Source organism: Amblyraja radiata, chromosome 10, assembly GCF_010909765.2.
Source record: "Amblyraja radiata isolate CabotCenter1 chromosome 10, sAmbRad1.1.pri, whole genome shotgun sequence".
Lineage (NCBI taxonomy): Eukaryota > Metazoa > Chordata > Chondrichthyes > Rajiformes > Rajidae > Amblyraja > Amblyraja radiata.
The window spans coordinates 50,489,404-50,512,514 of record NC_045965.1 but is presented as its reverse complement, the minus strand read 5'-3'; the positions used below and the strand labels follow the sequence as shown (position 1 = coordinate 50,512,514).

The following is a 23,111-nucleotide window of genomic DNA, read 5'->3' as shown; positions in this document are numbered from 1 at the left end:
AGTTTGAGTCTTCAATGTAGTTTTTTCTTGCAGAATAAATGTTTGTATGAAATGCAGTGTAGGAGAGGTGTACTGACTGTGTGGGCAGAACTTTGGAAGTGATTGCCCACCAGTCTAAAAAGCCGCTGTGTCTCCCTGTCCCTGGGATAGCAGGGGGCGATCAAACAGCACAATACCCCCCTCCCCCTCCAACTCCAGAGGAATCCGCTCCCCGATGGGCCGCTACGGCGACAAGTGGCAGTTTGCCCACAGCCCGAGCTGCGCCCCCTCATCCGCCACCCCAAGAATAAGACGTACCTTGCACACCATCAGCTTCTGCCCCTACGTGTTCCTCTGGAGTTGGAGCGGGGCTGGGCTGGAGTTGCTGCTGGCTGTGGGTCTCTGGGATCTCCGTGCTTGCAGTGGGCCTGGGGGTCGGTGTCCCGTTGGTCCTGACGTCTCCGGCCACCCCCCTGGACTGGAGCTGAGACTGGGAACTGTACCGCCCTTGCCCCCTCCCTCTGCAACTGCAAACAACCCCACTCTCCTGCAAGGGCGGTACAGTTCCCGGAGGATGGCAGGTGGCCGGAGACGTCAGGACCAACAGGAACCCGCTCCCCGATGGGCCCCTACGATGCCCCGAGCTGCGCCCCGTCATCCGCAACCCAGGTTCCTCTGTAGTTGGAGTGGGGCTGGGCTGGGCTGCTGTTGGCTGTGGGTCTCTGGGATCTCTGTGCTTGCAGTGGGCCTGGGGGTCGGTGTCCCGATGAGGGGGCGCAGCTCGGGGAACGGCTTCTGGTGGTCCTGACGTCTCCGGCCAGTTTGCAGTTTTCCTCTGGAGTTGGAACGGGGCTGGGCTGCTGCTGGCTGTGGGTCTCTGGGATCTCCGTGCTTGCAGTGGGCCTGGGGGTCGGTGTCCCGTTGGTCCTGACGTCTCCGGTGACTGGCACTGACCTGCTGGTATCGCCGACGTGAAGACAGTGCAAAGCCCCCGCGCCGGTGCAATGAGCGGGGAGCTGGAGAGGGGAGGGAAGGGGTCACACACATGGCCGGGAAGCAGAGGGGTGTAGGTGGGGTGAAACTGAAGGGAGCGACAATCTGCTGCTGCCTGCCCGCTGAGTTAAAAAGTTCCCACGCAAGACTCACGATACACTGTGTATCGTGAGTCTACCGTGGGAACTTTTTAACTCAGTGGTCAGGCAGCAGCATATTGTCAATTAGAATAGAATAGAATAGAATAGAAGAAATAGAATAGAATATTCCTTTAATAATCCTTTTCAGGAAATTATTTGCCACGACAGCTTCAAGACAAACATAACATAACACCACGCTTTCATACATAACAAGTTAAAATACGTTAAAATACAAGTTAAAATACAATTAATTTAAAAAAAGTGCAGTTATTTGTGCTCATTAAAAAGTCTTATTGCAGCTGGTAAACAGGACTTCCTGTATCTCTCCGTTTTGCACATTGGTGCAATCAGCCTCTTGCTGAAGATACTGCTCTTGATCACCTTCAGGGCATGGAGTGGGTGAGTGGGGTTTGTCATTATGGAACCTAGTTTATTTAAAGTTCTGGCCTCTGCCACCTGCTGGACCGTTCGTTGCTCAGCCCCGACCACTGAGCCGGCCTTCCTAATTAGTTTGTCCAATCTGTTTTTATCCGCTATACGGGCGCCATCTCCCCAACAGGCCACAGCAAAGAACAGAGCACTGGCCACCACTGAATGGTAGACACTGCACAGTAGGGGTTGGCAGATATTAAAAGACCTCAGCCTCCTTAAAAAATACAGTCGGCTTTGTCCCCTCCTGTACACCGCCTCCATATGACACTTCCAGTTCAGCTCACTGTCAAGCTGCACCCCAAGGTACCTGTGATTAGCAACCACCTCCACCTCAGTGCCCTTAATGTTGATCGGCGTTGCTTGAGTCCTCCTCCTCCCCCTCCTAAAGTCCACCACTATCTCCTTTGTTTTTTTGGTGTTGAGATGGAGATTATTGTGTGCGCTCCACTCCACAAAGTTACTTATAATGTCTCTGTATTCCTCCTCATTGCCCCCTTTAATGAGGCCGACAACAGCTGTATCATCCGAATACTTCTGCAAAAAGCAGTTGTTGGTGTTCCATTGGAGATCCGCTGTGTAGATGGTAAACAGGAACGGAGCCAGCACAGTTCCTTGTGGAGCCCCTGTGCTGCTCAAGATGGTGCCCGAGACACTGTTCTGTAGGCGCACGTACTGTGGTCTGAGGGAAAGGTAATCCAAACACCACAGTACCAGTGATGGATCCACTTTCATCTTCTCCATCTTCTCCCCTAGCAGTCGGGGCTGAATAGTGTTGAAGGCGCTTGAAAAGTCAAAAAAAGTAATCCTTACAGATGCATCAGCAGTGTCCAAATGTGTGTACACCCTCTGCAGCATGTAAATGAGGGCATCATCGACACTGATGTTAGGCTGATACGCAAACTGCAAAGGATCCATGTGATTTGACACACTAGTCCTGATGTAGGAAAGGACAAGTCTCTCAAATGTCTTCATTATGTGAGAAGTGAGCGCTACTGGTCTGTAGTCATTGTAGAGAGTGGGATGGGTCTTCTTTGGGACAGGTACCAGGCAAGATGTTTTCCACAGCCTTGGAACCCTCTGTAGACGTAAGCTCTCCCGCGCAATATACCCTCACCTTCTCTTTTATGAATGGGGATTTAGTTCCCCTTTCTTCGAGGACCGACCGGAGGTTCCGCTGTCACCTCTGCGGGCCGCCCTCGGTGAACGTTTTCAAGGACCTTTCTTCAAGGACCGAAAAAATGTCCGCTATTCGGAGGTTTTCATTATTTGGATCTTCGGATAAAAGGTTGTGCACCTGTATAACATACATTTTAATTATAAAGACACTGCAAATTTACCAGTTGATGCCTTTGGATGATTGACTTAACTTGTTGCATTGTTTCTGGGAGACCACTGTGAGAAAATCTGAATTTATTTTCAACATTGCCAAACATATTTCTGCTTCAAGATTATTATCTAAGATCTGATTGTATTTCGCTGATATTCAACATTGAATTGGCATGCTTGCGAATGAATGCCGAAAAAATAAATAAACTTCATGGCTCACTACCTTAGTTTTGGAAAATATTCCAAACGAAGTCAACTGTAGAAATGGATCAGATTTCCTTCACAATATTTGCTGCATCGTGAGTCAGAGCATGAGAAGTTGATAAGTTCAATTCTACTGCTTCTGCATCGTATTTAAAAAAGGGATTACCAACAAACGTCCATCTTTTCTGCATCTCAAGATTAGCTGTTCATACAAGTATTGAAGTCTTCAGAGTGAGACCCCAAGATACAACTGTGTTTGGAAAAGACCTGATAAGTAGGAAGATTAGTTAAGACCAAAGTTGGACCCTTGAAGACTGAAAAAGGTGAATTTATTATGGGTAACAAGGAAATGGCAGATGCGTTGAACAGGTACTTTGTGTTCGTCTTCACTAAGGAGGGCACAAACAATCTTCCTGATATACTAGTGGCCAGATTATCTGAGATGACGGAGGAACTGAAGGAAATCCACATTAGGCAGGAAATCGTGTTGGGTAGACTGATGGGACTGAAGGCTGATAAATCCCGAGGGCCTGATGGTCTGCATCCCAGGGTACTTAAGGAAGTGGCTCTAGAAATCGTGGATGCATTGGTGTTGTTTTTCCAATGTTCTATAGATTCAGGATTAGTTCCTGTGGATTGGAGGGCAGCTAATGTTATCCCACTTTTTAAGAAAGACGGGAGAGAGAAAACAGGGAAATATAGACCAATTAGCCTGACAGAGGTGGTGGGGAAGATGCTGGAGTCTATTATAAAAGATGAAATAGCGGCACATTTGGATAGCAGTAACAGGATCTGTCCGAGTCAGCATGGATTTATGAAGGGGAAATCATGCTTGACTAATCTTCTGGAATTTTTTGAGGATGTAACTAGGATAATGGACAAGGGAGAGCCAGTGGATGTATAATACCTGGACTTTCAGAAAGCATTTGATAAGGTCCCACATAGGAGATTAATGGGCAAAATTAGGGCACCTGGTATTGGGGGTAGAGTGCTGACATGGATAGAAAATTGGTTGGCAGACAGGAAACAAAGAGTATGGATTAACGGGTCCCTTTCAGAATGGCAGGCAGTGACTAGTGGGGTGCCGCAAGGCTCGGTGCTGAGACCGCAGCTATTACCATATACATCAATGATTTGGATGAAGGGATTCAAAGTAACATTAGCAAATTTGCAGATGACACAAAGCTGGGTGGCAGTGTGAACTGTGAGGAGCATGCTATGAGAATGCAGGGTGACTTGGACAGGTTGCAGTTTAATGTGGATAAATGTGAGGTTATCCACTTTGGTATCAAAAACAGGAAGGCAGATTATTATCTAAATGGTGTCAAATTGGGAAAAGGGGATGTACAACGGGATCTGGGGGTCCTTGTTCATCAGTCAATGAAAGTAAGCATGCAGGTACAGCAGGCAGTGAAGAAAGCAAATGGCATGTTGGCCTTTATAACAAGAGGAGTTGAGTATAGGAGCAAAGAGGTCCTTCTGCAGTTGTATAGGGCCCTAGTGAGCCCACACCTGGAGTATTGTGTGCAGTTTTGGTCCCCTAATTTGAGGAACGACATTCTTGCGATTGAGGGAGTGCAGCGTAGGTTTACAAGGTTAATTCCCGGGATGGCGGGACTGTCATATGCTGAGAGAACGGAGCGGCTAGGCTTGTATACTATGGGATTTAGAAGGATGATAGGGCATCTAATTGAAACATATAAGATTATTAAGGGTTTGGACATGCTAGAGGCAGGAAACATGTTCCCGATGTTGGGGGAGTTCAGAACTAGTGGCCACAGTTTAATAATAAGGGGTAAGCCATTTAGAACGGAGACGAGGAAACACTTTTTCTCACAGAGAGTTGTGAGTCTGTGGAATTCTCTGATGGAGGCCGGTTCTCTGGATACTTTCAAGAGAGAGCTAGATAGGGCTCTTAAAGATAGCGGAGTCAGGGAATATGGGGAGAAGGCAGGAACAGGGTACTGATTGGAATGGCGGTGCTGGCTCGAAGGGCCGAATGGCCTACTCCTGCACCTATTGTCTGTTGTCTATTATCACCTTGCTACAGTTCATAGAGCAGCTTCAATTTAATCTCAAATGATGTGATTTGATTAACAGTGCTGGGCAAATTATTTAATTCCCTGAAGCTGCAAATTCAGATTATTAATACAAGAGTAAAACACCGCAGACGCTTGAAACCTGATTGGGAGTTGAAAATGATGGAAATACTTGGCATGCCAGGCAGCGTCTGTGAAGAGAGAAATAGAGGGTTAGGTAAAATATCGTGAATCAAAGTGACAAAGGCAGAGGGGAGAAGAAAACTGCAGAGGTGTCTGTAGACACATACATATAAATGTCAAAAAGGTCGATACTACGACGTACAATAAAGTAGTAAAGGGGTTATCAAAGAAATAAAAAGGTTAATCTGTAAGTGGAAGGAAAATATTATTTTATATTATCAGGAGAAATTGAAATCCTAATGCTAGGTATGGGTAAATGCACCATTTACCAGCAAAATCCAGGCCAATCACTTCTCTTCGGTGAGTACTAATTTATATCCATCCACGTTGCACCAAAAGAGCCCAATTTATGTTTTTGCCGACCTTTGCTACAATACAAAAACAAATGTTATTGACCTCATCTGACCAACGATCCACAAATAATTTCAGGAATCTAGCATGATTAGAGAAATGGGAGAAAATATGAATCTAGCATATCTTAATCTCTTGGATCTTTGCCCAAGGTATGGCCACAAATGTCCTGTGTGAATGCAATCAGAACAAACTGACAAGAGTTCTAAGCAGTACTACTTTTGCTTCTGCTTTAATGCGCTAAAGAATCTGTAGGGCAGATGTGACCAAGAATAGATAGATATTCATTGTTTAACTAATCTCATAGCTTGTCATTTTGATTCTGGCAGTAAAATATTTCAGATGTATTGTTCCTAATAATGTTGTCAAACAAGAAGTAATGTCACTTCAAAATCTTATCATTAGAGACACTCAAGGTTGAACAAGTACAAGTATTTAAAAGTCATATCATGTTTCTTTTTTTGAAAAGCAACAGGAATAGGGAGGAAATACTGTAAGGGGAAGTTGAATGTGATATGCCATGTGGCAAGGTCTGTTATCTTTCACTGACTGCAGTTAAACCACATTTCTATGGCAGGACTACATTTCAATTAGAAAATGGAGGTTTATTGATTCTGCATTTAGCTCCATGTTCATTCGTTGAAGTGAAATGCAATACCAAATAAATCTTTCCCAATAGCTTTTTCAAATTCTTCAGGTTAATCCTTTTGAAACCAATTTTAAGGAGTGGGAAACAGAAGCTCCACGGGTTTACACGCAATACAGAAGACTGACTCGAGTGAATATCGAGGTCTTATTATGTGCCGAGGGATGGTAACAGCAGAGTGAGGTACATTTGCTCCCGAAGGCTGAATCGGCTGACATGCCACATGCAAGAACCCATCTGCAGCATCCCAGAAGACCACAATCTGTTGACATCAAGCAGCACTCGTAGATGACGATTCTCCCAACGTTATCTGGAAGAGGTCCATACTTGGGATGAGGCTGCAGGTTCTGGGTGACATAGCAATGGGAGGTGGGGTGGGTGAAGGGCAGTTGAAATCCGAGAACAGCCATGGGGCGGCATGGTGGCGCAGCGGTAGAGTTGCTGCCTTACAGCTCTTACAACACCAGAGACCCGAGTTCGATCCAGACAATGGGTGCTGTCTGTACAGTGTTTGTACAATCTTCCCATGACCGTGTGGGTTTTCTCCGAGATCTTCGATTTCCTCCCACACTCCAAAGGTGTACAGGTTAATTGACTTGGTGTAAATGTAAATTGGACCTAGTGTGTGTAGGATTGTGTTAATGTTCGGGAATCACTAGTTGGTGGGGACACAGTGGGTCAAAGGGCCTGTTTCTGCACAGTATCTCTTAACTAAACTAAACAGCCATGAAGAGAGCAAGCAGTAACAGTCACTTTTGGGAAGAACAAGCGGGTCACCAGAATTGGGGAGAAAGTAGGCAAGTTGAAAGACTAGGACCAAGTAAGTGATGAGTGAAGGGGTAAGAGGCAGAAATAGAGAGAGTGAGAGGGAGGACTAAAGGACACTTACATGTGTGTATGTTAAATCCGAGCAGCAGCATCTGTGTCTCATTCATCGTGATCCCCCTTGCCATCTTTAATCTGAATATCCATAAGGGGACTCGTGTGCAACAATCATCAAACATTGAAACAGGCTATGTACAGACACTAGAAATAAGGAACTGCAGATACTGGTTTACAAAAACGGACACAAATGTGCTGAAGTAACTCAGCGGGTCACCCGACATCTCTGGAGACTGTTCTTCAGATTGATCCCGACCCGGGCGGAGCGTCACCAATTCATGTTCTCCAGACATTCTGCCCAACTTGTTAAGTTACTCCAGCACTTTGTCTTTTTTATGTACAATGGACTCCATTCCATTGAGTCATCCTCCATCTCAAGGGACTGTAAGGAAAAGATAATTCTTCTATACCTATCAAAACACGGACTATGAAATAGTAAACAACCTTACAAGGGCTGATCAGGGATAGTCAGCATGGGTTTGTATGTGGGAGGTTGTGTCTCACAAATCTGATTGAGTTTTTTGAAGATGTGTTCAAAAAGGTTGATGAGGGCAGAGCTGTAGACGTATATATGGATTTCAGCAAGGCATTCAACAGGGTTCAGCATGGTGGGCTGCTCTGGAAGAGAGATAGCTGAATGGAGAGAAAATTGGCTTCATGGAAAGAAGCAGAGGGCAATGGTGGAAGGTTGTTTTTCGGACTGGAGACCTGTGACTAGTGCCTCAAGGTTCGGTGCTGGGCCCATTGCTGTTTGTTGTCAATATCAATGATTTGTATGAGAACATACAAGGCATGATTAGCAAGCTTGCAGATGACACTAAAGTGGGTGGTATTGTAGATCGTGAAGATGGTTGACAAAAAATTGCAGCAGGATCTTGATCAGCTTGGCAGGTGGGCTAAGGAATGGTTTAGGGAATTTAATAAAGAGAAAGGTGAGGTGTTCATTTTGTGAAGCCTAACCAGGGCAGGACCTACACAATGGATAGAGTCTTAGGGCCAAACAGTGTGGAAACAGGTCCTTTGGCCCAAGTCGCTCACATTGATCAACGTTTCCCATCTACACTAGTCCCACCTGCCTGCATTTGGCCAATATCCTTCTAAACCTATCCTATCTTGTCTCTTAAACATTGCAACAGTCCCTGCCTCAACTACCTCCTCTGGCAGCTCATTCCATACACCCACCACCCTTGTGCAAAAAATTTACCCCTCAGATCAAATATTTCTTCCTTCACCTTAAGCCTATATCCTCTGTTTCTCGCTTTCCATACTCTGAGCAAGACACTTTGTGCGTCTACCTAATCTATTCCTCTCATGATTTTATACACCTCTATAAGATCACCCCTCTTCCTCCTGCGCTCCAAGGAATAAAGTCCCAGCCTGCTCAACATCTCCCTATAGCTCAGTCCTGGCAACATCCTCGTAGATCTTCTCTGTACCCTTTTCAACTAACATCTTTCCTGTAACATGGTGCCCAGAACTGAACACAATACTCTAAATGTGGGCTCACCAATGTCTTATGTAACTGCAACATGACCTCCCAACTTCTATACTCAATACTCTGACTGATGAAGGCTAATGTACCAAATGCCCTTTTGACCACCATATCTACCTGCGATGGATGGTAAGGTTTTGGGGAGTATTGTACAGCAGAGGGATCTAGGAGTGCAGGTACATGGTTCCTTGGAAGCAACATCACAGGTAGATGGGGCCTTAACAAAGATCTTTATCTCTGGAGTGCAGGAGGCTGAGGGTGATCTTATACACGAGTATAAAATCTTGAGAGGAATAGATTGGGTAGACGCACAGAGTCTCTTGCCCAGAGTAGGAGAATCGAGAACCAAAGGATATTATCTTTAAAAAGATCTTTAGCAAAGGACGAGGTCCCAAAGAGAATTTTGAAGAAGGCAAATCGCAATAATCCAGCAAATTATAGGTCTATCTTTTTTAGAACTCCATGCTTGAATCCTTTTCCGATAGGTTTCCACCCCAGCCATAATACTGAGCAGCCACTTATCAAAGACCAAAATGATATATTCTGGTGACAGAACAATTACACATAAGCTATTCTTCCTCATCTCTTTCAACATGCTATAGTCTTTATTAAGACTGATAATATCATCCAATTCTAATGCCTTTCTGTTGTCTTTTGAGCTGAGTGGATGTTTCTTATTTGATTCCATTCCTATACATTCTTCGAAACAGTGAATTGCCTGCAATGATTTTCATTGCCACTTCAAAACTCTTAACGTCTCACCAATAATAGCCATGAAATGATGGTCATTAAAAATTAATCTTGTTTACTGATATCTTTTCGTCGAGGAAATCAACCATCCGTACTCAGCCTGGACTATGTGTGACTCCGGGCACAGACAATATTAATAATTCTAAAACGGACCTCCAAACAATTCTGAAGAAGGGTCTCGACCCGAAACGTCACTCATTCCTTCTCTCCAGAGATGTTCCCTGTCCCGCTGAGTTACTCCAGCGTTTTGTGTCTACCTTCGATTTAAACCAGCATCTGCAGTTCTTTCCTACTCGAAACAATTCTGTTCAGAGGCAATGAATACTGCTTTGCCAGCAATGCCCATATTCTGAAAAACATGTACAAATAAATATAAATACAAAACATTCTGGTGGCTTCCCAACTCTCCGTCAAATGTGCCAGCTCGTCTCAGTGCTTCACAAATCCGGTGGAGCATGCATTGAAGTCTGAGAGAGTTAACATATGGTGAGCGTTTGACGGCACTGGGCCTGTACTCACTGGAGTTTAGACGGATGAGGGCGGGACCTTATTTAAACTTACCGTATAGTAAAGGCTTGGATAGAGTGGATGTGGAGAGGATGTTTCCACTAGTGGGAGAGTCTAGGACTACAGGTCATAGCCTCAGAATGAAAGGACGTTCCTTTAAGAAGGAGATGAGGAGGAATTTCTTTTGTCAGTGGGTGGTGAATCTGGAAATCTTTGCCACAGGAGGCTGTGGAGGTCGTCAATGGATATTTTTGAGGCAGAGCTAGATAGATTCTTGATTAGTACGGGTGACAAGGGTTATGGGGAGAAGACATGAGAATGGGTTCAGGAGGGAGAGAGAGATCAGCCATGATTAAATGTTTAAGAAAGAACTGCAGATGCTGGAAAAATCAAAGGTAGACAAAAATGCTGGAGGAACTCAGCGGGTGAGGCAGCATCTATGGAGAGATGAAATAGGTGACGTTTCAGGTCGAGAATGATTGAATGGTGGAGTAGCTTTGATAGGCCGAATAGCCTAATTCTGCTCCTATCACTTATGACCTTATGAGAATCGTTGAAGCATGCATGGCAATAGCTAGCAGCAAAAGGAAGGCTGAAAAGAGATGTCTGGATTACTCCACAAGTACTGACCTTGGCTCAATGGCCATAAGGTCTCTATTCCATATACAGCTTCATGGTTCATATGTAATTTTCATTAAATCTGTTTTGGGTTCATACAGTTATACAGGATGACCCACTTTCCTTGCTCATTCAAGTACCTCTTAAATGCTTTTACTGCTTCTGCCTCTATCGTCTCGTCTGGCAGCTCATTTCAGATACCAATTACTCTGTGTGGGAAAAATGTACCGTGCAAATCTCCTTTAAGCCTCTTCCCTCTCACCTCAACCCCATGTCCTCTAATCTTAAACATCCCTTCCATGGGAAACGGATGCTGGCTTTCTTCCCTATTCATGCCCTATTTATGTTTCTTATAATGTGTTTTTCATGTCACTTCTCAGCCTCCTTTGCTCTTGGAAAACAGGCCCAACCAAGCTTCTCTCCATTCTCTGCAGTGATGCTGCCTGTGTAACTCCAGCATTTTGTGTCTACCTTCAAGCCAATCCAATCTCTCTTTATTACTCCAGGTAACATCCTTGTGATTCTGTTCTGCACCTTTTCCAGCATAATCACATCTTTCCTGTAGTGTGGTGACCAGAACTGCAGTCTCACCAGTGCTCTGCACAACGTGATGTTCCACCTCTTCTGCTCAATTCCTCAGCCGCTGAGGTCAAGCATGGCATGCGCTTTCTTCACCACCTTGACTGCATGTGTTGTTGCTTTCAAGGAAATATGTACTTGTACCCCATGATCTCTATTCAACACCACTCCCCAGGGGCCTGCCTGTCCCAGTTTAACTTCCCAAAATGCATCACCTTCAACTTGTCTGTTTGTTTTCAAATATCATTCCTTAGTCCACTTTCACAGTTAATCTAGATGTTGTTGTACCAATTATTTTCAAAAGGTGGTACGTATATGGAATGAACTGCCAGAGGAAGGTACAATAACAACATTTGAGAGCCATTTGGTCAGACAAATGAATAGGAATGGTTGAGGGGGATATGGGTCAAATGTGGGCAACTAGAAGTGTGGATGGGCATCTTGATCACAGGGTCCAAAGGGCCTGTTTACGTGCTACACGGCTCTACATTGTCCAAATTGGTTAACATATATGACAAACAACAGAGGAACGAATCCATGTGGCACGCCACTGGTCACAAGCCTCCAAATGAAAAAACACCCTTTCACTACTACCTCTACCTCCTACTTCCAAGCCAATTTTACATCCAATACGCTAGCTTACCCTGGATCCCAGATGTTCTAACATTCCAGACTAGACTACCATGTGGGACTAGAGTTAAAGGCCTTGCAAAAGTCCATAAAGAAAATGTCTACTGCCCTATCCACATCAATCTTTTTGGTTACCACTTCAAAAAATTCACAAGACATGATTGCACTTGCGCAAACCTATGCTGACTATCCCTGCTTTACCAAATAGAAATAAATTCTGTATCTTAAAATCCCTTCCAAAAAGTTATCCTTGCTGCCATTCTTAAACAAAGATACATTAGCCACCCTCCAGTCTTCCATTACCTCACTTGTGACGAATGAAGTTACACAAATCTGTCACATCTAAAGTTGAATGGTCAATTTAAGTTATAGATTGGTGACATTGCCTTAAAACTATCAAATCCATTTATTGTTTCCATTTGCAGTTTGTTCTTAGTTTCACAAGAAGGAGTCATTAGTAACCAAGGTTCCCCATATTGGGAATAAATGCCATATCATCTAAATCTTCAGGAGACAATGTTCTTCGTTGTGCTTATTTTTGGAGGAGAATTTTCCGTAAATTTTGTGAGTTGCATATTTTTCTGTTCTGCATGGGTATTACGTGCTTTTAGGATTAACGTAATCAATTTTTAAAGCAATTATCATTCCTCTGAGAAAATAATTTTTGCTTTTCCAGCAAATCTAAATCATCTATTTATGTGTGATTAGTGGTAGTGTGGAACTGCAAAGTACTAATTATGAAGCACTTACCCTCTTTAAAAAACCTTTCTTGAACTATTAAATTGCAATTTGCTAAAATGGCAGTAAAATTATTCTAATCATAATTAGTATTGGCTCTAAGACAATTTAACCAAGTTCTCAAAAGTAAGTGACTTTTTTTTAATGCATTTGATATAATCATAATTATTTTTTTATAAAATATTTTCCCTCTTCGTTTTCATATTTTGGGGTACATTTTCTATGAGAGTTGGTCATAAACTGGAATCCGGTTATAATAGAAATATTGTTCTTCATAACAAGCAATCAAATCAGTAGTGGAAGGTAGTCACCACCAATAGCATAAGGCGATTTACTGCTGGGAAAATGTCTGCGACATCCACATACCCGGAATATATATATTTAAAATATTAACAAACCCGTTTTCCACCCAGGTGGTAAAATTAAATACGGCCCATTCACTATATTCACAGAAAGATATATTTGAAATAAGACATTTAACTTTATTCTTATAATATTAATATGCAAAGAGATAACCAAAAAGTTACACAATAGTCTCTAATTTATTCTAGTCTAAATTTGTTTAATTAATTGCAATTAGCATGATGTTGAGGAAGCAGGAACACTGTAAAGGTTTTTTTAAAAGGAAACTTCTTCGCTCACTCTTACATTGTTTTCCAATGTGAGTTTGTGAAATTCTATTGACATCCTGTGACAAATAGATAGTGTTCAGACTTCCATTGTGTCAAGATCAGCCTCTCTCCAGAAACACCAGCATCTATTAGAATTAGCACATTGTTGAACATGAAAGCAAATGAGATATTCACTCATCCTTAACTTATGGCTCATTTCACAAAGCATAAGTCTCTTGGTATGCTGCCAGTTCAGTAAAATACTTGTCTGGATCTTCCTATTCCCTTTGGCTTTTTGTGTAGAAAGAGATTTTAATTTAATTTATTTTAATGTTTAATTTAAACATTCTCTTCCCATCTTTTGGCTAGACGTATTGCTGTGTAATGGAGGCTGACTATCATGTATTTGTTCTAATTTGTGAGCAGTATACTGACATTGTAGGTTGAGTTTCTTTTGTTCTGCATATTGCAGATTAAGAAACATACAGCTCCATTCCCAGTACTTTTACATAATTAATTTGAATGTCAGTGTGATTCTAGATTTCTTAAAAGCAAGTCCTTGGGCAGTGGTTTTGTAACCTTTTATTGAAATGGTCAATAAGATATCTGGCAATAATAAGTGTTCTAAATCAAGGATCTGCTTTATAAAGGGGGAGTTTGCTGAATTACGTTCAAGATTTGTTCTCCATCACCCAAATCTCGTGATTTCAGATTTTCGTATTTAATTTATTGAGTTTTCCTTTAAAGACCCAATCCTATTTAATATAGCAGCACTTATACTGTTCTTCAAGAAATCTTTAGTGGCTTGTAGTTATTTAATATATTACAGAGAGATAAGTGATAATGAATCACATCCCCAATTAAATGTGATTTTACATTGTACTTGTGTGCTTTCATGTACAGGAACCTCTATGTTATATGAAATATCAATGAGAAAAGAACGTGTAATTCTGCTTTGAGAATATTAAACTACATTGATAACTGATTGACACAGATCCCCGTGCTTTCAATATTCTTGATCAATTGTTATATTTTCATAGGTGAAATGTGATCAATATTGGCCTTGCCGAGGCACAGAGACCTATGGAATGATTCAAGTCACCCTTTTGGACACAGTGGAGCTAGCCACATATTCTGTCCGGACATTCGCAATTTATAAGGTACAACTTTTTTTTTTCTAATGTACTGTGTGTGTATCTGTTAATATGTGTAATATGTGCCCAAATTTAACATTGATCAGCAAGAGAAACCTCTAATCTGCTCCTTATTCCTCTTTATTTATTGGTTGATGAGGATATAAAGGAAGCACTAATCCTAAAGGCCTATCCAGCAGCTGCATAGAAATGCTCTTTCCTTTCAAGTAATGCATATGTAGAAATATTAAATAAATGGTGTAATTACAGTGCCTATATATAGTTTACACTTAAACTTTTGTAGCAGACAAAATGTGTATGGAAGAACTGCAGATGTTGATTTATACCGATGACAGACACAAAAAGCTGGAGTAACTCAGCAGGTCAGGCAGCATCTTGACCTGAAACGTCACCTATTCCTTTTCTCCAGAGATGCTGCCTAACCTGCAGAGTTACTTACATTTTTGTAGCCTAGGGTCACACAGACATACTTTTAGTGATATTCATTCACAAGTCAACTTAGAAATGATCTTCTTTCCTTAACAGAATGGCTCAAGTGAGAAGCGGGAAGTGCGACAGTTCCAGTTCATGGCTTGGCCAGACCATGGTGTTCCAGAATACCCTACTCCAATATTGGCCTTCTTGAGGAGAGTTCAAACATGCAATCCACCGGATGCAGGTCCTATGGTGGTTCACTGCAGGTATGCTAAGCTGAAGTAGTTACAGGCTGCTATAAATGAGGTGAATAATGTTCAAAGTGTATGTTTCCCCAACACCTGCCTGTGCCACCAGCTTGTGCCTAATGGCATCCAGTTCCGCTTGCAGGCCTCCCAGTTCAGATCCAACCCAGATTTTGAATCTGAAGAAGGGTCTTGACCTGAGATGTCACCTACCCATGTTCTGCAGAAATGCTGCCTGACGTGCTCAGTTACTGCAGACATGTTCCTCAAAACCTGTCTTTCTTGATGCCCTCAAAAAATATTTCTTAATTTGTTCAGTTTCTCTTTCTCGAACTGGCTCCATTAACCCATTGACTGATGCAGCTTGACCTGCTGAGTATCTACATCATTTTCTGTTTTATTTCAACTTTTTCACATCTGTTTTTCAAATAAGATCAGAAGTATACCACCTCCTGAAGAATATTTCACTCCAACCCTGCATAACTCACCTGCTTTTCAAACTCTATCCACGCCTTTATAATTTCAGGACATGATTGTTGCAGAAAGTTCCTATTCAGCCTTTAAAATACTCACTAAACCTGAAGTCATCCAAATCTCTGCTGCTTCTTCCCCATCCCTGTGTATTTTGACCACAATTGGATTCCAAATAAGCAACACCTGAATTAACTTGACATTATAATTTTTTTTATATCACCAAACCTCCTCCCTACGAATCTATAATCTCTTTTAGCTCAACAACTGCGAGATGTCTACACACCTTTGATCATCCCTAAATTTTATTATGTCATAATTGTCAGATGTGCTTTTGGCGAACAAGGCCTAAAGCTCTGGAATTCTCTCCGTAAACCTCCCCACCTTTCTATCCCTCATTTCTCCCTCCAAGATACCTTTTAATGCCACCACTTTGGCATGCCTTTGAATGTTGTCTCTGTGATGTCTTTGTTTATGGCTTTGTGTCAAATTCTGTCTGGTAACATTCCCAGGAAGTACCTTAAAGCATTTTGCTAAGTTACAGGATCCATTGGAAACAAATCATAATTGATAGTGATTAAAGAGTACAGTACTACCTAGCCAAGGCTGACATGTTTAAAAACTCTTGTAGTTTTTGTGACTGCTGACTGTGGTTGGACTCCTTTCAAAAATGAAAACAACTATTCTTACTTCAGACAATTTAGTTTTTCATGCTGATTGTCTTTGGTTTTCACAGTGCCGGGGTAGGTCGAACTGGATGCTTCGTCGTGATCGATGCCATGCTAGAACGAGTAAAACTTGAAAAGACAGTTGACATCTATGGTCATGTCACCTGCATGAGAGCACAGCGAAATTACATGGTACAGACAGAAGATCAATATATCTTCATTCACGAGGCCCTCCTCGAGGCAGCAACATGTGGAAATACAGAAGTTGTAGCAAGAAGTCTCTTTGCCCACATACAGAAACTGGGTCAGATTCCACCAGCAGAGACGGTTACGGCCATGGAGCTAGAATTCAAGGTCAGTGCTGCAGGTTTTCTACTTTGACATTTTATTAGTTCAATCTGTACATGACGATCGGAATCGGCAGGTATTTTTTATAAAACCTATTTAAATAATTGAAAATATTAACCATGTGCTATTTTCGCATTCATATCTTTCTGTGCTAAATCTAAATGATGTTGATCTGGAGCAGGCCTCAATCATTCTGAGATCATTTCCTTCCAATCATCTCTGCACGTCACTATAATTGCACGGCTAAGACCAAGAAATAACAAAATTATTTATTTAAAAGGCACCTTACTGGAATAAATTGGATATGTTATTCTGCTTTATATATCAAAGAATTCCATGAAAAAGTAATTCCAGCTTTACAGAAGTATCAGTATAAAAGTTGACTAACACTTCATTTTGCACTGATTAACTTTGAAATATACATGTTCATATAACATTTTACTTTTTTGCATAAATCTTGTAGAGTTAGATCATTTGATTCAGTTTATAGTTGTGTTAATATTTTCCATTTTCCAAAACTCTTTATAAAAGCATATTCAGCCTTTACCTCTGTGCTTCTGGTATATCTTGAATTTATAGCCCCGTAGTAATTAACAAGCCACTTGAGACAATCACTCTCAACTTCAGAAGTCTGAAGAAGGGTCTCAACCTGAAACGTCACCCATTCCTCTCTCCAAAGATGCTGCCTGTCCCGCTGAGTTACTCCAGCTTTCTACTCTCAACTTCACGTTCCATTCCCATTCAAACTTATTCATAGAGATATACAGCATGGAAACAAGCCCTTCAACCCAACTCACCCATGCTGACCAAATTGCCCAACAGAGCTATCTCCACTTGCCTTCACCTGCCACATAAATCTCCAAACATTTCCTAAGCATGTACCAGTCTTTTAAATGCTTTATGTTCAAGAACAAACTGCAGATGCTGGAAAATCAAAGGTAGACAAAATTGCTGGGTTCGGCCCGAAACTCAGCGGGTGCGGCAGCATCTATGGAACGAAGGAAATAGGCAAGGTTTCGGGCCGAACCCTTTCTTCAGACTTATGAGGGTATGGGGGGGGGGGGGGGGGGGTGGCGGGAAGAAGAGAATGCTTTAATTGTACTTGGCTTAACCCACTTACCCTTGGTGTTCCATGCGTGAAGAAAGTGCCCTTGGCTCCTTTTTAAAACTTTCCCCTCTCATGTTAAACATGTAGCCTCTGAATACCCTTACCCTGGGGAAAAGCCTGTGGCTGTTCACCTTATCCGTGCCCCTTATGATTTTATTATCTACAAGTTCACTCCTCGACCTCCCACACTCCATGGAATAAAATTGGAATTTGTTTGTGACTGAACATTTAAACTGATTTAATGCAGAGAGAGTACTTGGAAATGAGCCCTGTTAATTATAAATATTGTGAAATCATCATTTTTGCAACACTGCTCAACATTGGGGAATATTATTCCAAAGGCCTCTTGGCTAACACCTGCCAAGATTACTTTGAATGCAGGGCTTCCCTCCTCCAAGGTACACTGTCCATCAGTCTTTTTAGTTCCTTTCGTCATTTCTGAGAACATGCTTCTTGCCCTCTGGACCAACTGGTGCAGCCACGAGAATGTTGAAAGCACTCTCCAATAATTTTAATAATGCTGGTGGAATTGAACATAGGTGATTTAATGCAGACAGTTGTAAGAAATCAAACTTTCAGTGGTGTTACTATTTCTGAAAAAGTGTGGCATTGCACAAAAGACCCCAACCATGCTTTTTTAAACCATGCTGTAAAATATTGCAATCATTTTTAAAAACACACATGCAAACTGCCTTAATGGTGAGGGATTTCTACACCATTGATCATATTCTCTATCCACAGATGCTGCCTGACCTTTTAAATATTTATAGCATTTAAATCATGTTGTGAGTCCCGAACTTGGAGATGGAGTTTAAAAATTAGAGATAGGCCTTTCAGGAATTATGGTGCAAAATAATTTTAGATGCAATGAATAAAACTATTAGGAAAAGTCTGCAATGGGTAACAGTTGATGTAAAATAAATAATTAACTTTATATTTGATTATGATTCAAATCTTATTTACCAGAAATATTATGGGATCTGGGAAAAGGACTGGTATTAAAGGTTGTGCACAATGTCAGTTGTGGCCAAACGTCAAGGGCGAAATGTCCTATTCCTGTCCCTATTTTACAAAAGGAATTACTTTATTGAGAAGGTACACAAAATTGCTGGAGGAACTCAGCGGGTGCAGCAGCATCTATGGAGCGAAGGAAATAGGCGACGTTTCGGGCCGAAACCCTTCTTCAGACTCCCTTTTGAATACTTTATTGAGAAGCTCCATTAAGGAACACATCAATATTGTAATTGCAGGTTTGGTTAATTTTGGAAATAGTTGCATGTAATGACCGTTCTCTTAGGTGTGACCCAAGAGGGGTGACTATCAGAACCTGATTGTTTTAGTCCCTCTTCTGTTTGTGGGAGTATCCTCTTTGCTTGCTTGCTTGTATATAGTTTTTCTGTCCCCAGCAGTAAATAATGACAGGGTGGAGGAGAACTGTTTGTAAATTCTTATTGCATCTTTGCAATTTTATAGCTCTTTTCACAACATAAGTATGCATTTCCATAAAATATCTAATGTAGTTGAATAATCCATGACATCAGTTTCAGAATATAATAACCTCTTCAAAGTGAAAAGAAAGGAACTGGTTACATGTGTATAGAGCTTTTCGTACCCCTTTTAAGACAGTCCAAGTCATTGAAATGAAGTGTTCACAAAATGTAGTAAATATTACAGCCTGTTTGTGTGCAGTATATATTCACAAACAGCAACATTTCCCTGTGATGTTACCTGAAAAAATATATATTTGGAGTTCAGGCATAAATCCCCAGTGATTCTTTCCATGGAACTGTCGAGTCCTTTTGTGAATGCGGTTTGGAAAGTACTTCTGGATTGCATTCATGTAATCATGGTCATGCATCATGGTTAAGACAGGCACAGACATCGTGGGCCGTAGGACTTGTTCCTGTGTTCTACTGTTCTGTGTTCTCCTGTCCTGTGAAGAGACCATTTGAAAACAAACCCAAATATCAAAGAACTATTACAGATCAAGGTGATAACCATTTATGCATAATTATGCTTGGAAGCCAAATGCAACTCATTGGGATTGCAAATACTTTTGGGTATAAGATCTAGATTCAAGGTTGCTTTTGCATTCCCAACATTTTGTTTACATTTATAAATTGACATGGATGTTGGTACCTCAGTTGAGCAATCAAAGTGCCTGTTTAACTATTTATTTGAGACCTGCCATTGACATGTTAAGTTGTTTCAAAGTGAAGAACTAGACCAGTCATATTTTGCATTGAAATAATGGTCATAAAAATGCTTGTGAAAAAAACTTGAAAATTCTAGAACTCTTGCTTTATGAAAGCTATATCCCCAATATCTAAAAAAAAAACATAAATGAATGCAATTCTCTGTCGTTCTGGTTAATTTTACTGTATCTCATTTAATATAATGAAAAGAAGAAAGGGTTTCCATTTATATGGGGCTTTTCAGGTCAAGACCCTTCTTTCAGATTGAAGAAAGGTCTCGACCCGAAACATCACCCATTGCTTCTCTCCAGAGATGCTGCTGGTCCCGCTGAGTTACTCCAGCATTTTGTGTCCATCTTCAAATGACGTCACGTGCTCCAGACGGCTGTGCGGATGCATGAAGTCGCGCGGGACCGTCGCACCTCAAGGTCGCATAATTAGCATGCCAAGGACACGTAAGTGGGACAGGGGGTTAACTCTCTGGCTGTCTTTGGAAAAGTGCCATGGGATTTTTTTAATGTCCCTCAGAGTGCAGATGGCAGGACAGTTTTAACATTTTATCTAAAGTGCATCACCTCCAGCAACTCAGTGGTATCTTAATATTGCACTTGAAAGTCAGGTCTGTTGTTTATGTCCATCACTTGAATCCACAACATTCTAGCTTAAGGACAGGAATGTTACCAACTGGACAATGATTAGAGCATTTAAATACCTTTGTTACATAACAAATTTATTTAACAAAGAATACTTTGGTAGCTCAGCTGGAGCATAAACACTAACACAGACTGGCAAGACTGCATGTCCACTTTTGCATTTATATACCCATTTCCAGATGTTTGATTAACCCATTTTGTTTTGTCTTTGCAGCGCCTGGCAAACTCCAAAGCACATACCTCACGATTTATCAGTGCCAATCTCACATGTAACAAGTTTAAAAACCGTCTTGTGAACATCATGCCATACGAGTCCACTCGAGTCTGCTTACAACCAATCCGAGGTGTTGAGGGCTCTGATTACATTAATGCCAGCTTCATTGATGGATACAGGTATTATATTCCCTTGCAAAGTTGTAACTAACCCAGTGGTTCATTGTTTTCTGTTGTCTTCACTCTTGTAAGAAAGAGAGTAGTATGTCAGTGTTCTGCAGCCTTAAAATACTTTGAAATACAGCTACCAGTGTAAAAGACGGAATTACTACAGACAACTGTGGGGTTAGACGCACAATTTGAGCTAAAATAAGATCAAAAATCTGTTTCAATGCTATTGATTAAAGGATAAATTTAGCCCAGAATATTTGGGTAAAACTCATTTTTCTTTGAATCATACTAAATGATTGTTTACATCACAAGCACACAGAAAAGAGGTAGAGTATACGGACTCTTGCCTCGCAATACCCTGTACTATTCAATAAAATCATAGCATACCCTGTACCTTAAGCAGAATGAAAGAATCATTGCTCACAGGAAACCATTCAATTCATGAAGTCCATGACTGCTTACTGTAGAGCAACCCTGTCAATCTCATTCCCCATGGCCTTGCAATTATTTTCCCACAAGTACAATTCCCTTTTGAAGCTCTGATTAAGTGTCTCCATCATATACTGACAGTGAGTGCAGGATCACATTTAATATTTGTGTGAAAAATAGTTCCACCCAAAACATGGAATTGATGTCTCCTGAGTCATTTGCTAATGAAACAATTTCCTTCTATTTACCCTATCTAAAGCCATCAGGATCTAACACATGTCCTCTCCATCTTTCTTCCTCAGACTCCAACCTAAGTTTTGACAAAAGGTCATAAGCTCATGTTATCGGAAAGAATTAGGCCATTCGGCCCATCAAGTCTACTCCGCCATTCAATCATGGCTGATCTATCTCTCCTTCCTAACCCCATTCTCCTGCCTTCTCCCCATAACCTCTGACACCCGTACTATCAAAAATAAATCCATCTCTCCTTAAAAATAACCACTGACTTGGCCTTTACAGCCTTCTGTGGCAAAGAATTCCACAGATTCACCACCGTCTGACTAAAGAAATGTCTCCTCATCTCCTTCCTAAAAGAACAACCTTTAATTTTGAGGCTATGACCTCTAGTCCTAGACTCCCACCAGTGGAAATATCCTCTCCAGATCCACTGTATCCAAGCGTTTCACTATTCTGTATGTTTCAATGAGGTACCCCCTCATTCTTCTCAACTCTAACGAGTACAGGCCCAGTGCTGACAAACGCTCATCATAGGTTAACCTACTCATTCGTGGGATCATTCTTGTAAACCTCCTCTGGACCCGCTCCAGAGCCAGCACATCCTTCCTCAGATATGGTGCCCAGAATTGCTCACAATATTCCAAATGCGGCTTTACCAGCGCCTTAAAGAGCCTCAGCATTACATCCCTGTTTTTGAATACAAGCCCTCTTGAAATAAATGCTGGTATTGAGTTTGCTTTCTTTACTACCAATTCGACTTGCAGATTAACCTTTTGGGAATCCTGCACCAGCACTTCCAAATCCCTTTGCATCTCCGATTTCTGGATTCACTCCCCATTTACAAAATAGTCTACGCCTTTATTCCTACTACCAAAATCCATGGCTCAACACTTTGCTACGCTATATTCCATCTGCCACTTCTCTGCCCACTCTCTCAACCTGTCCAAGTCCTTCTGCAGTGCAGAGTCTCTACACTACCTGCCCTTCCACCTATTTTCGTATAATCCGCAAAGTTGGCCACAAAGCCTTTAATCCCCTCAATATATAGCGTGAAGAGTAGCGGCCCCAGCACCGACCCCTGCGGAACTCCAATGTAATAGTGTAGCTGAAAACCCTCAACTGGAATTGTGCTAGTAATCCTTGCGCACTTTCTCTAGGGGCCCCAACATTCTTCCTTGCATCAATTGATCTGGATGCAATATTCCAGTTCCAGCCAAACTAGTGTTTTAAACAATTTGAACATAACTTCCTTGCTTTTGACCTCTTTTTAGGATTACCAGGATCCCATATACTTGTTTAACCATTCCTCCAACTCCACTTTTACAGATTGATGCGTGTATACTCTTGATCCCACTGCTCGTCCATACCCTTTAGACTAAATGTCATATAGTCAGTCTGTATGTATTAACTGAACAGTTTTATGCGCATCCATCCTCGATCCCCCACATTGTGTCATTTTATTACTGTCCAAAAATCTCTCAAGCTTAATTTTGAATATATCTTGGCAAGATGACATTTTCTACCATGCAACCTATTATCCATGTCACGCAAGAATTTATAGACTTTTCTCAGATTTCTGGGGAGACTATCTGGTATTGTCTATTGCAAGGTTACAGCAGGGAAGACACAAGCAACTGCAGATGTTGGAATCTTATGTAGAACACAAAATGGTGCCGTAAGTCAGCTGGTCTGGCAGCATCTGTGG

At 41.6% G+C, this 23,111-nt stretch overlaps 1 protein-coding gene across 19 annotated transcripts in view; it reads left to right on the top strand.

The window, feature by feature from the left end:
- ptprf (protein tyrosine phosphatase receptor type F) overlaps positions 1-23,111 on the top strand; it is a 334,322-nt gene that overhangs the window by 290,737 nt on the left and 20,474 nt on the right. For all 19 annotated transcript variants that reach the window (XM_033028829.1, XM_033028828.1, XM_033028822.1 and 16 more), the window contains 4 exons: positions 14,141-14,260; positions 14,780-14,934; positions 16,121-16,406; positions 20,571-20,749. In XM_033028829.1, coding sequence (XP_032884720.1) covers positions 14,141-14,260; positions 14,780-14,934; positions 16,121-16,406; positions 20,571-20,749 — 740 coding nt within the window. The remainder of the gene's footprint in view (positions 1-14,140; positions 14,261-14,779; positions 14,935-16,120; positions 16,407-20,570; positions 20,750-23,111) is intronic.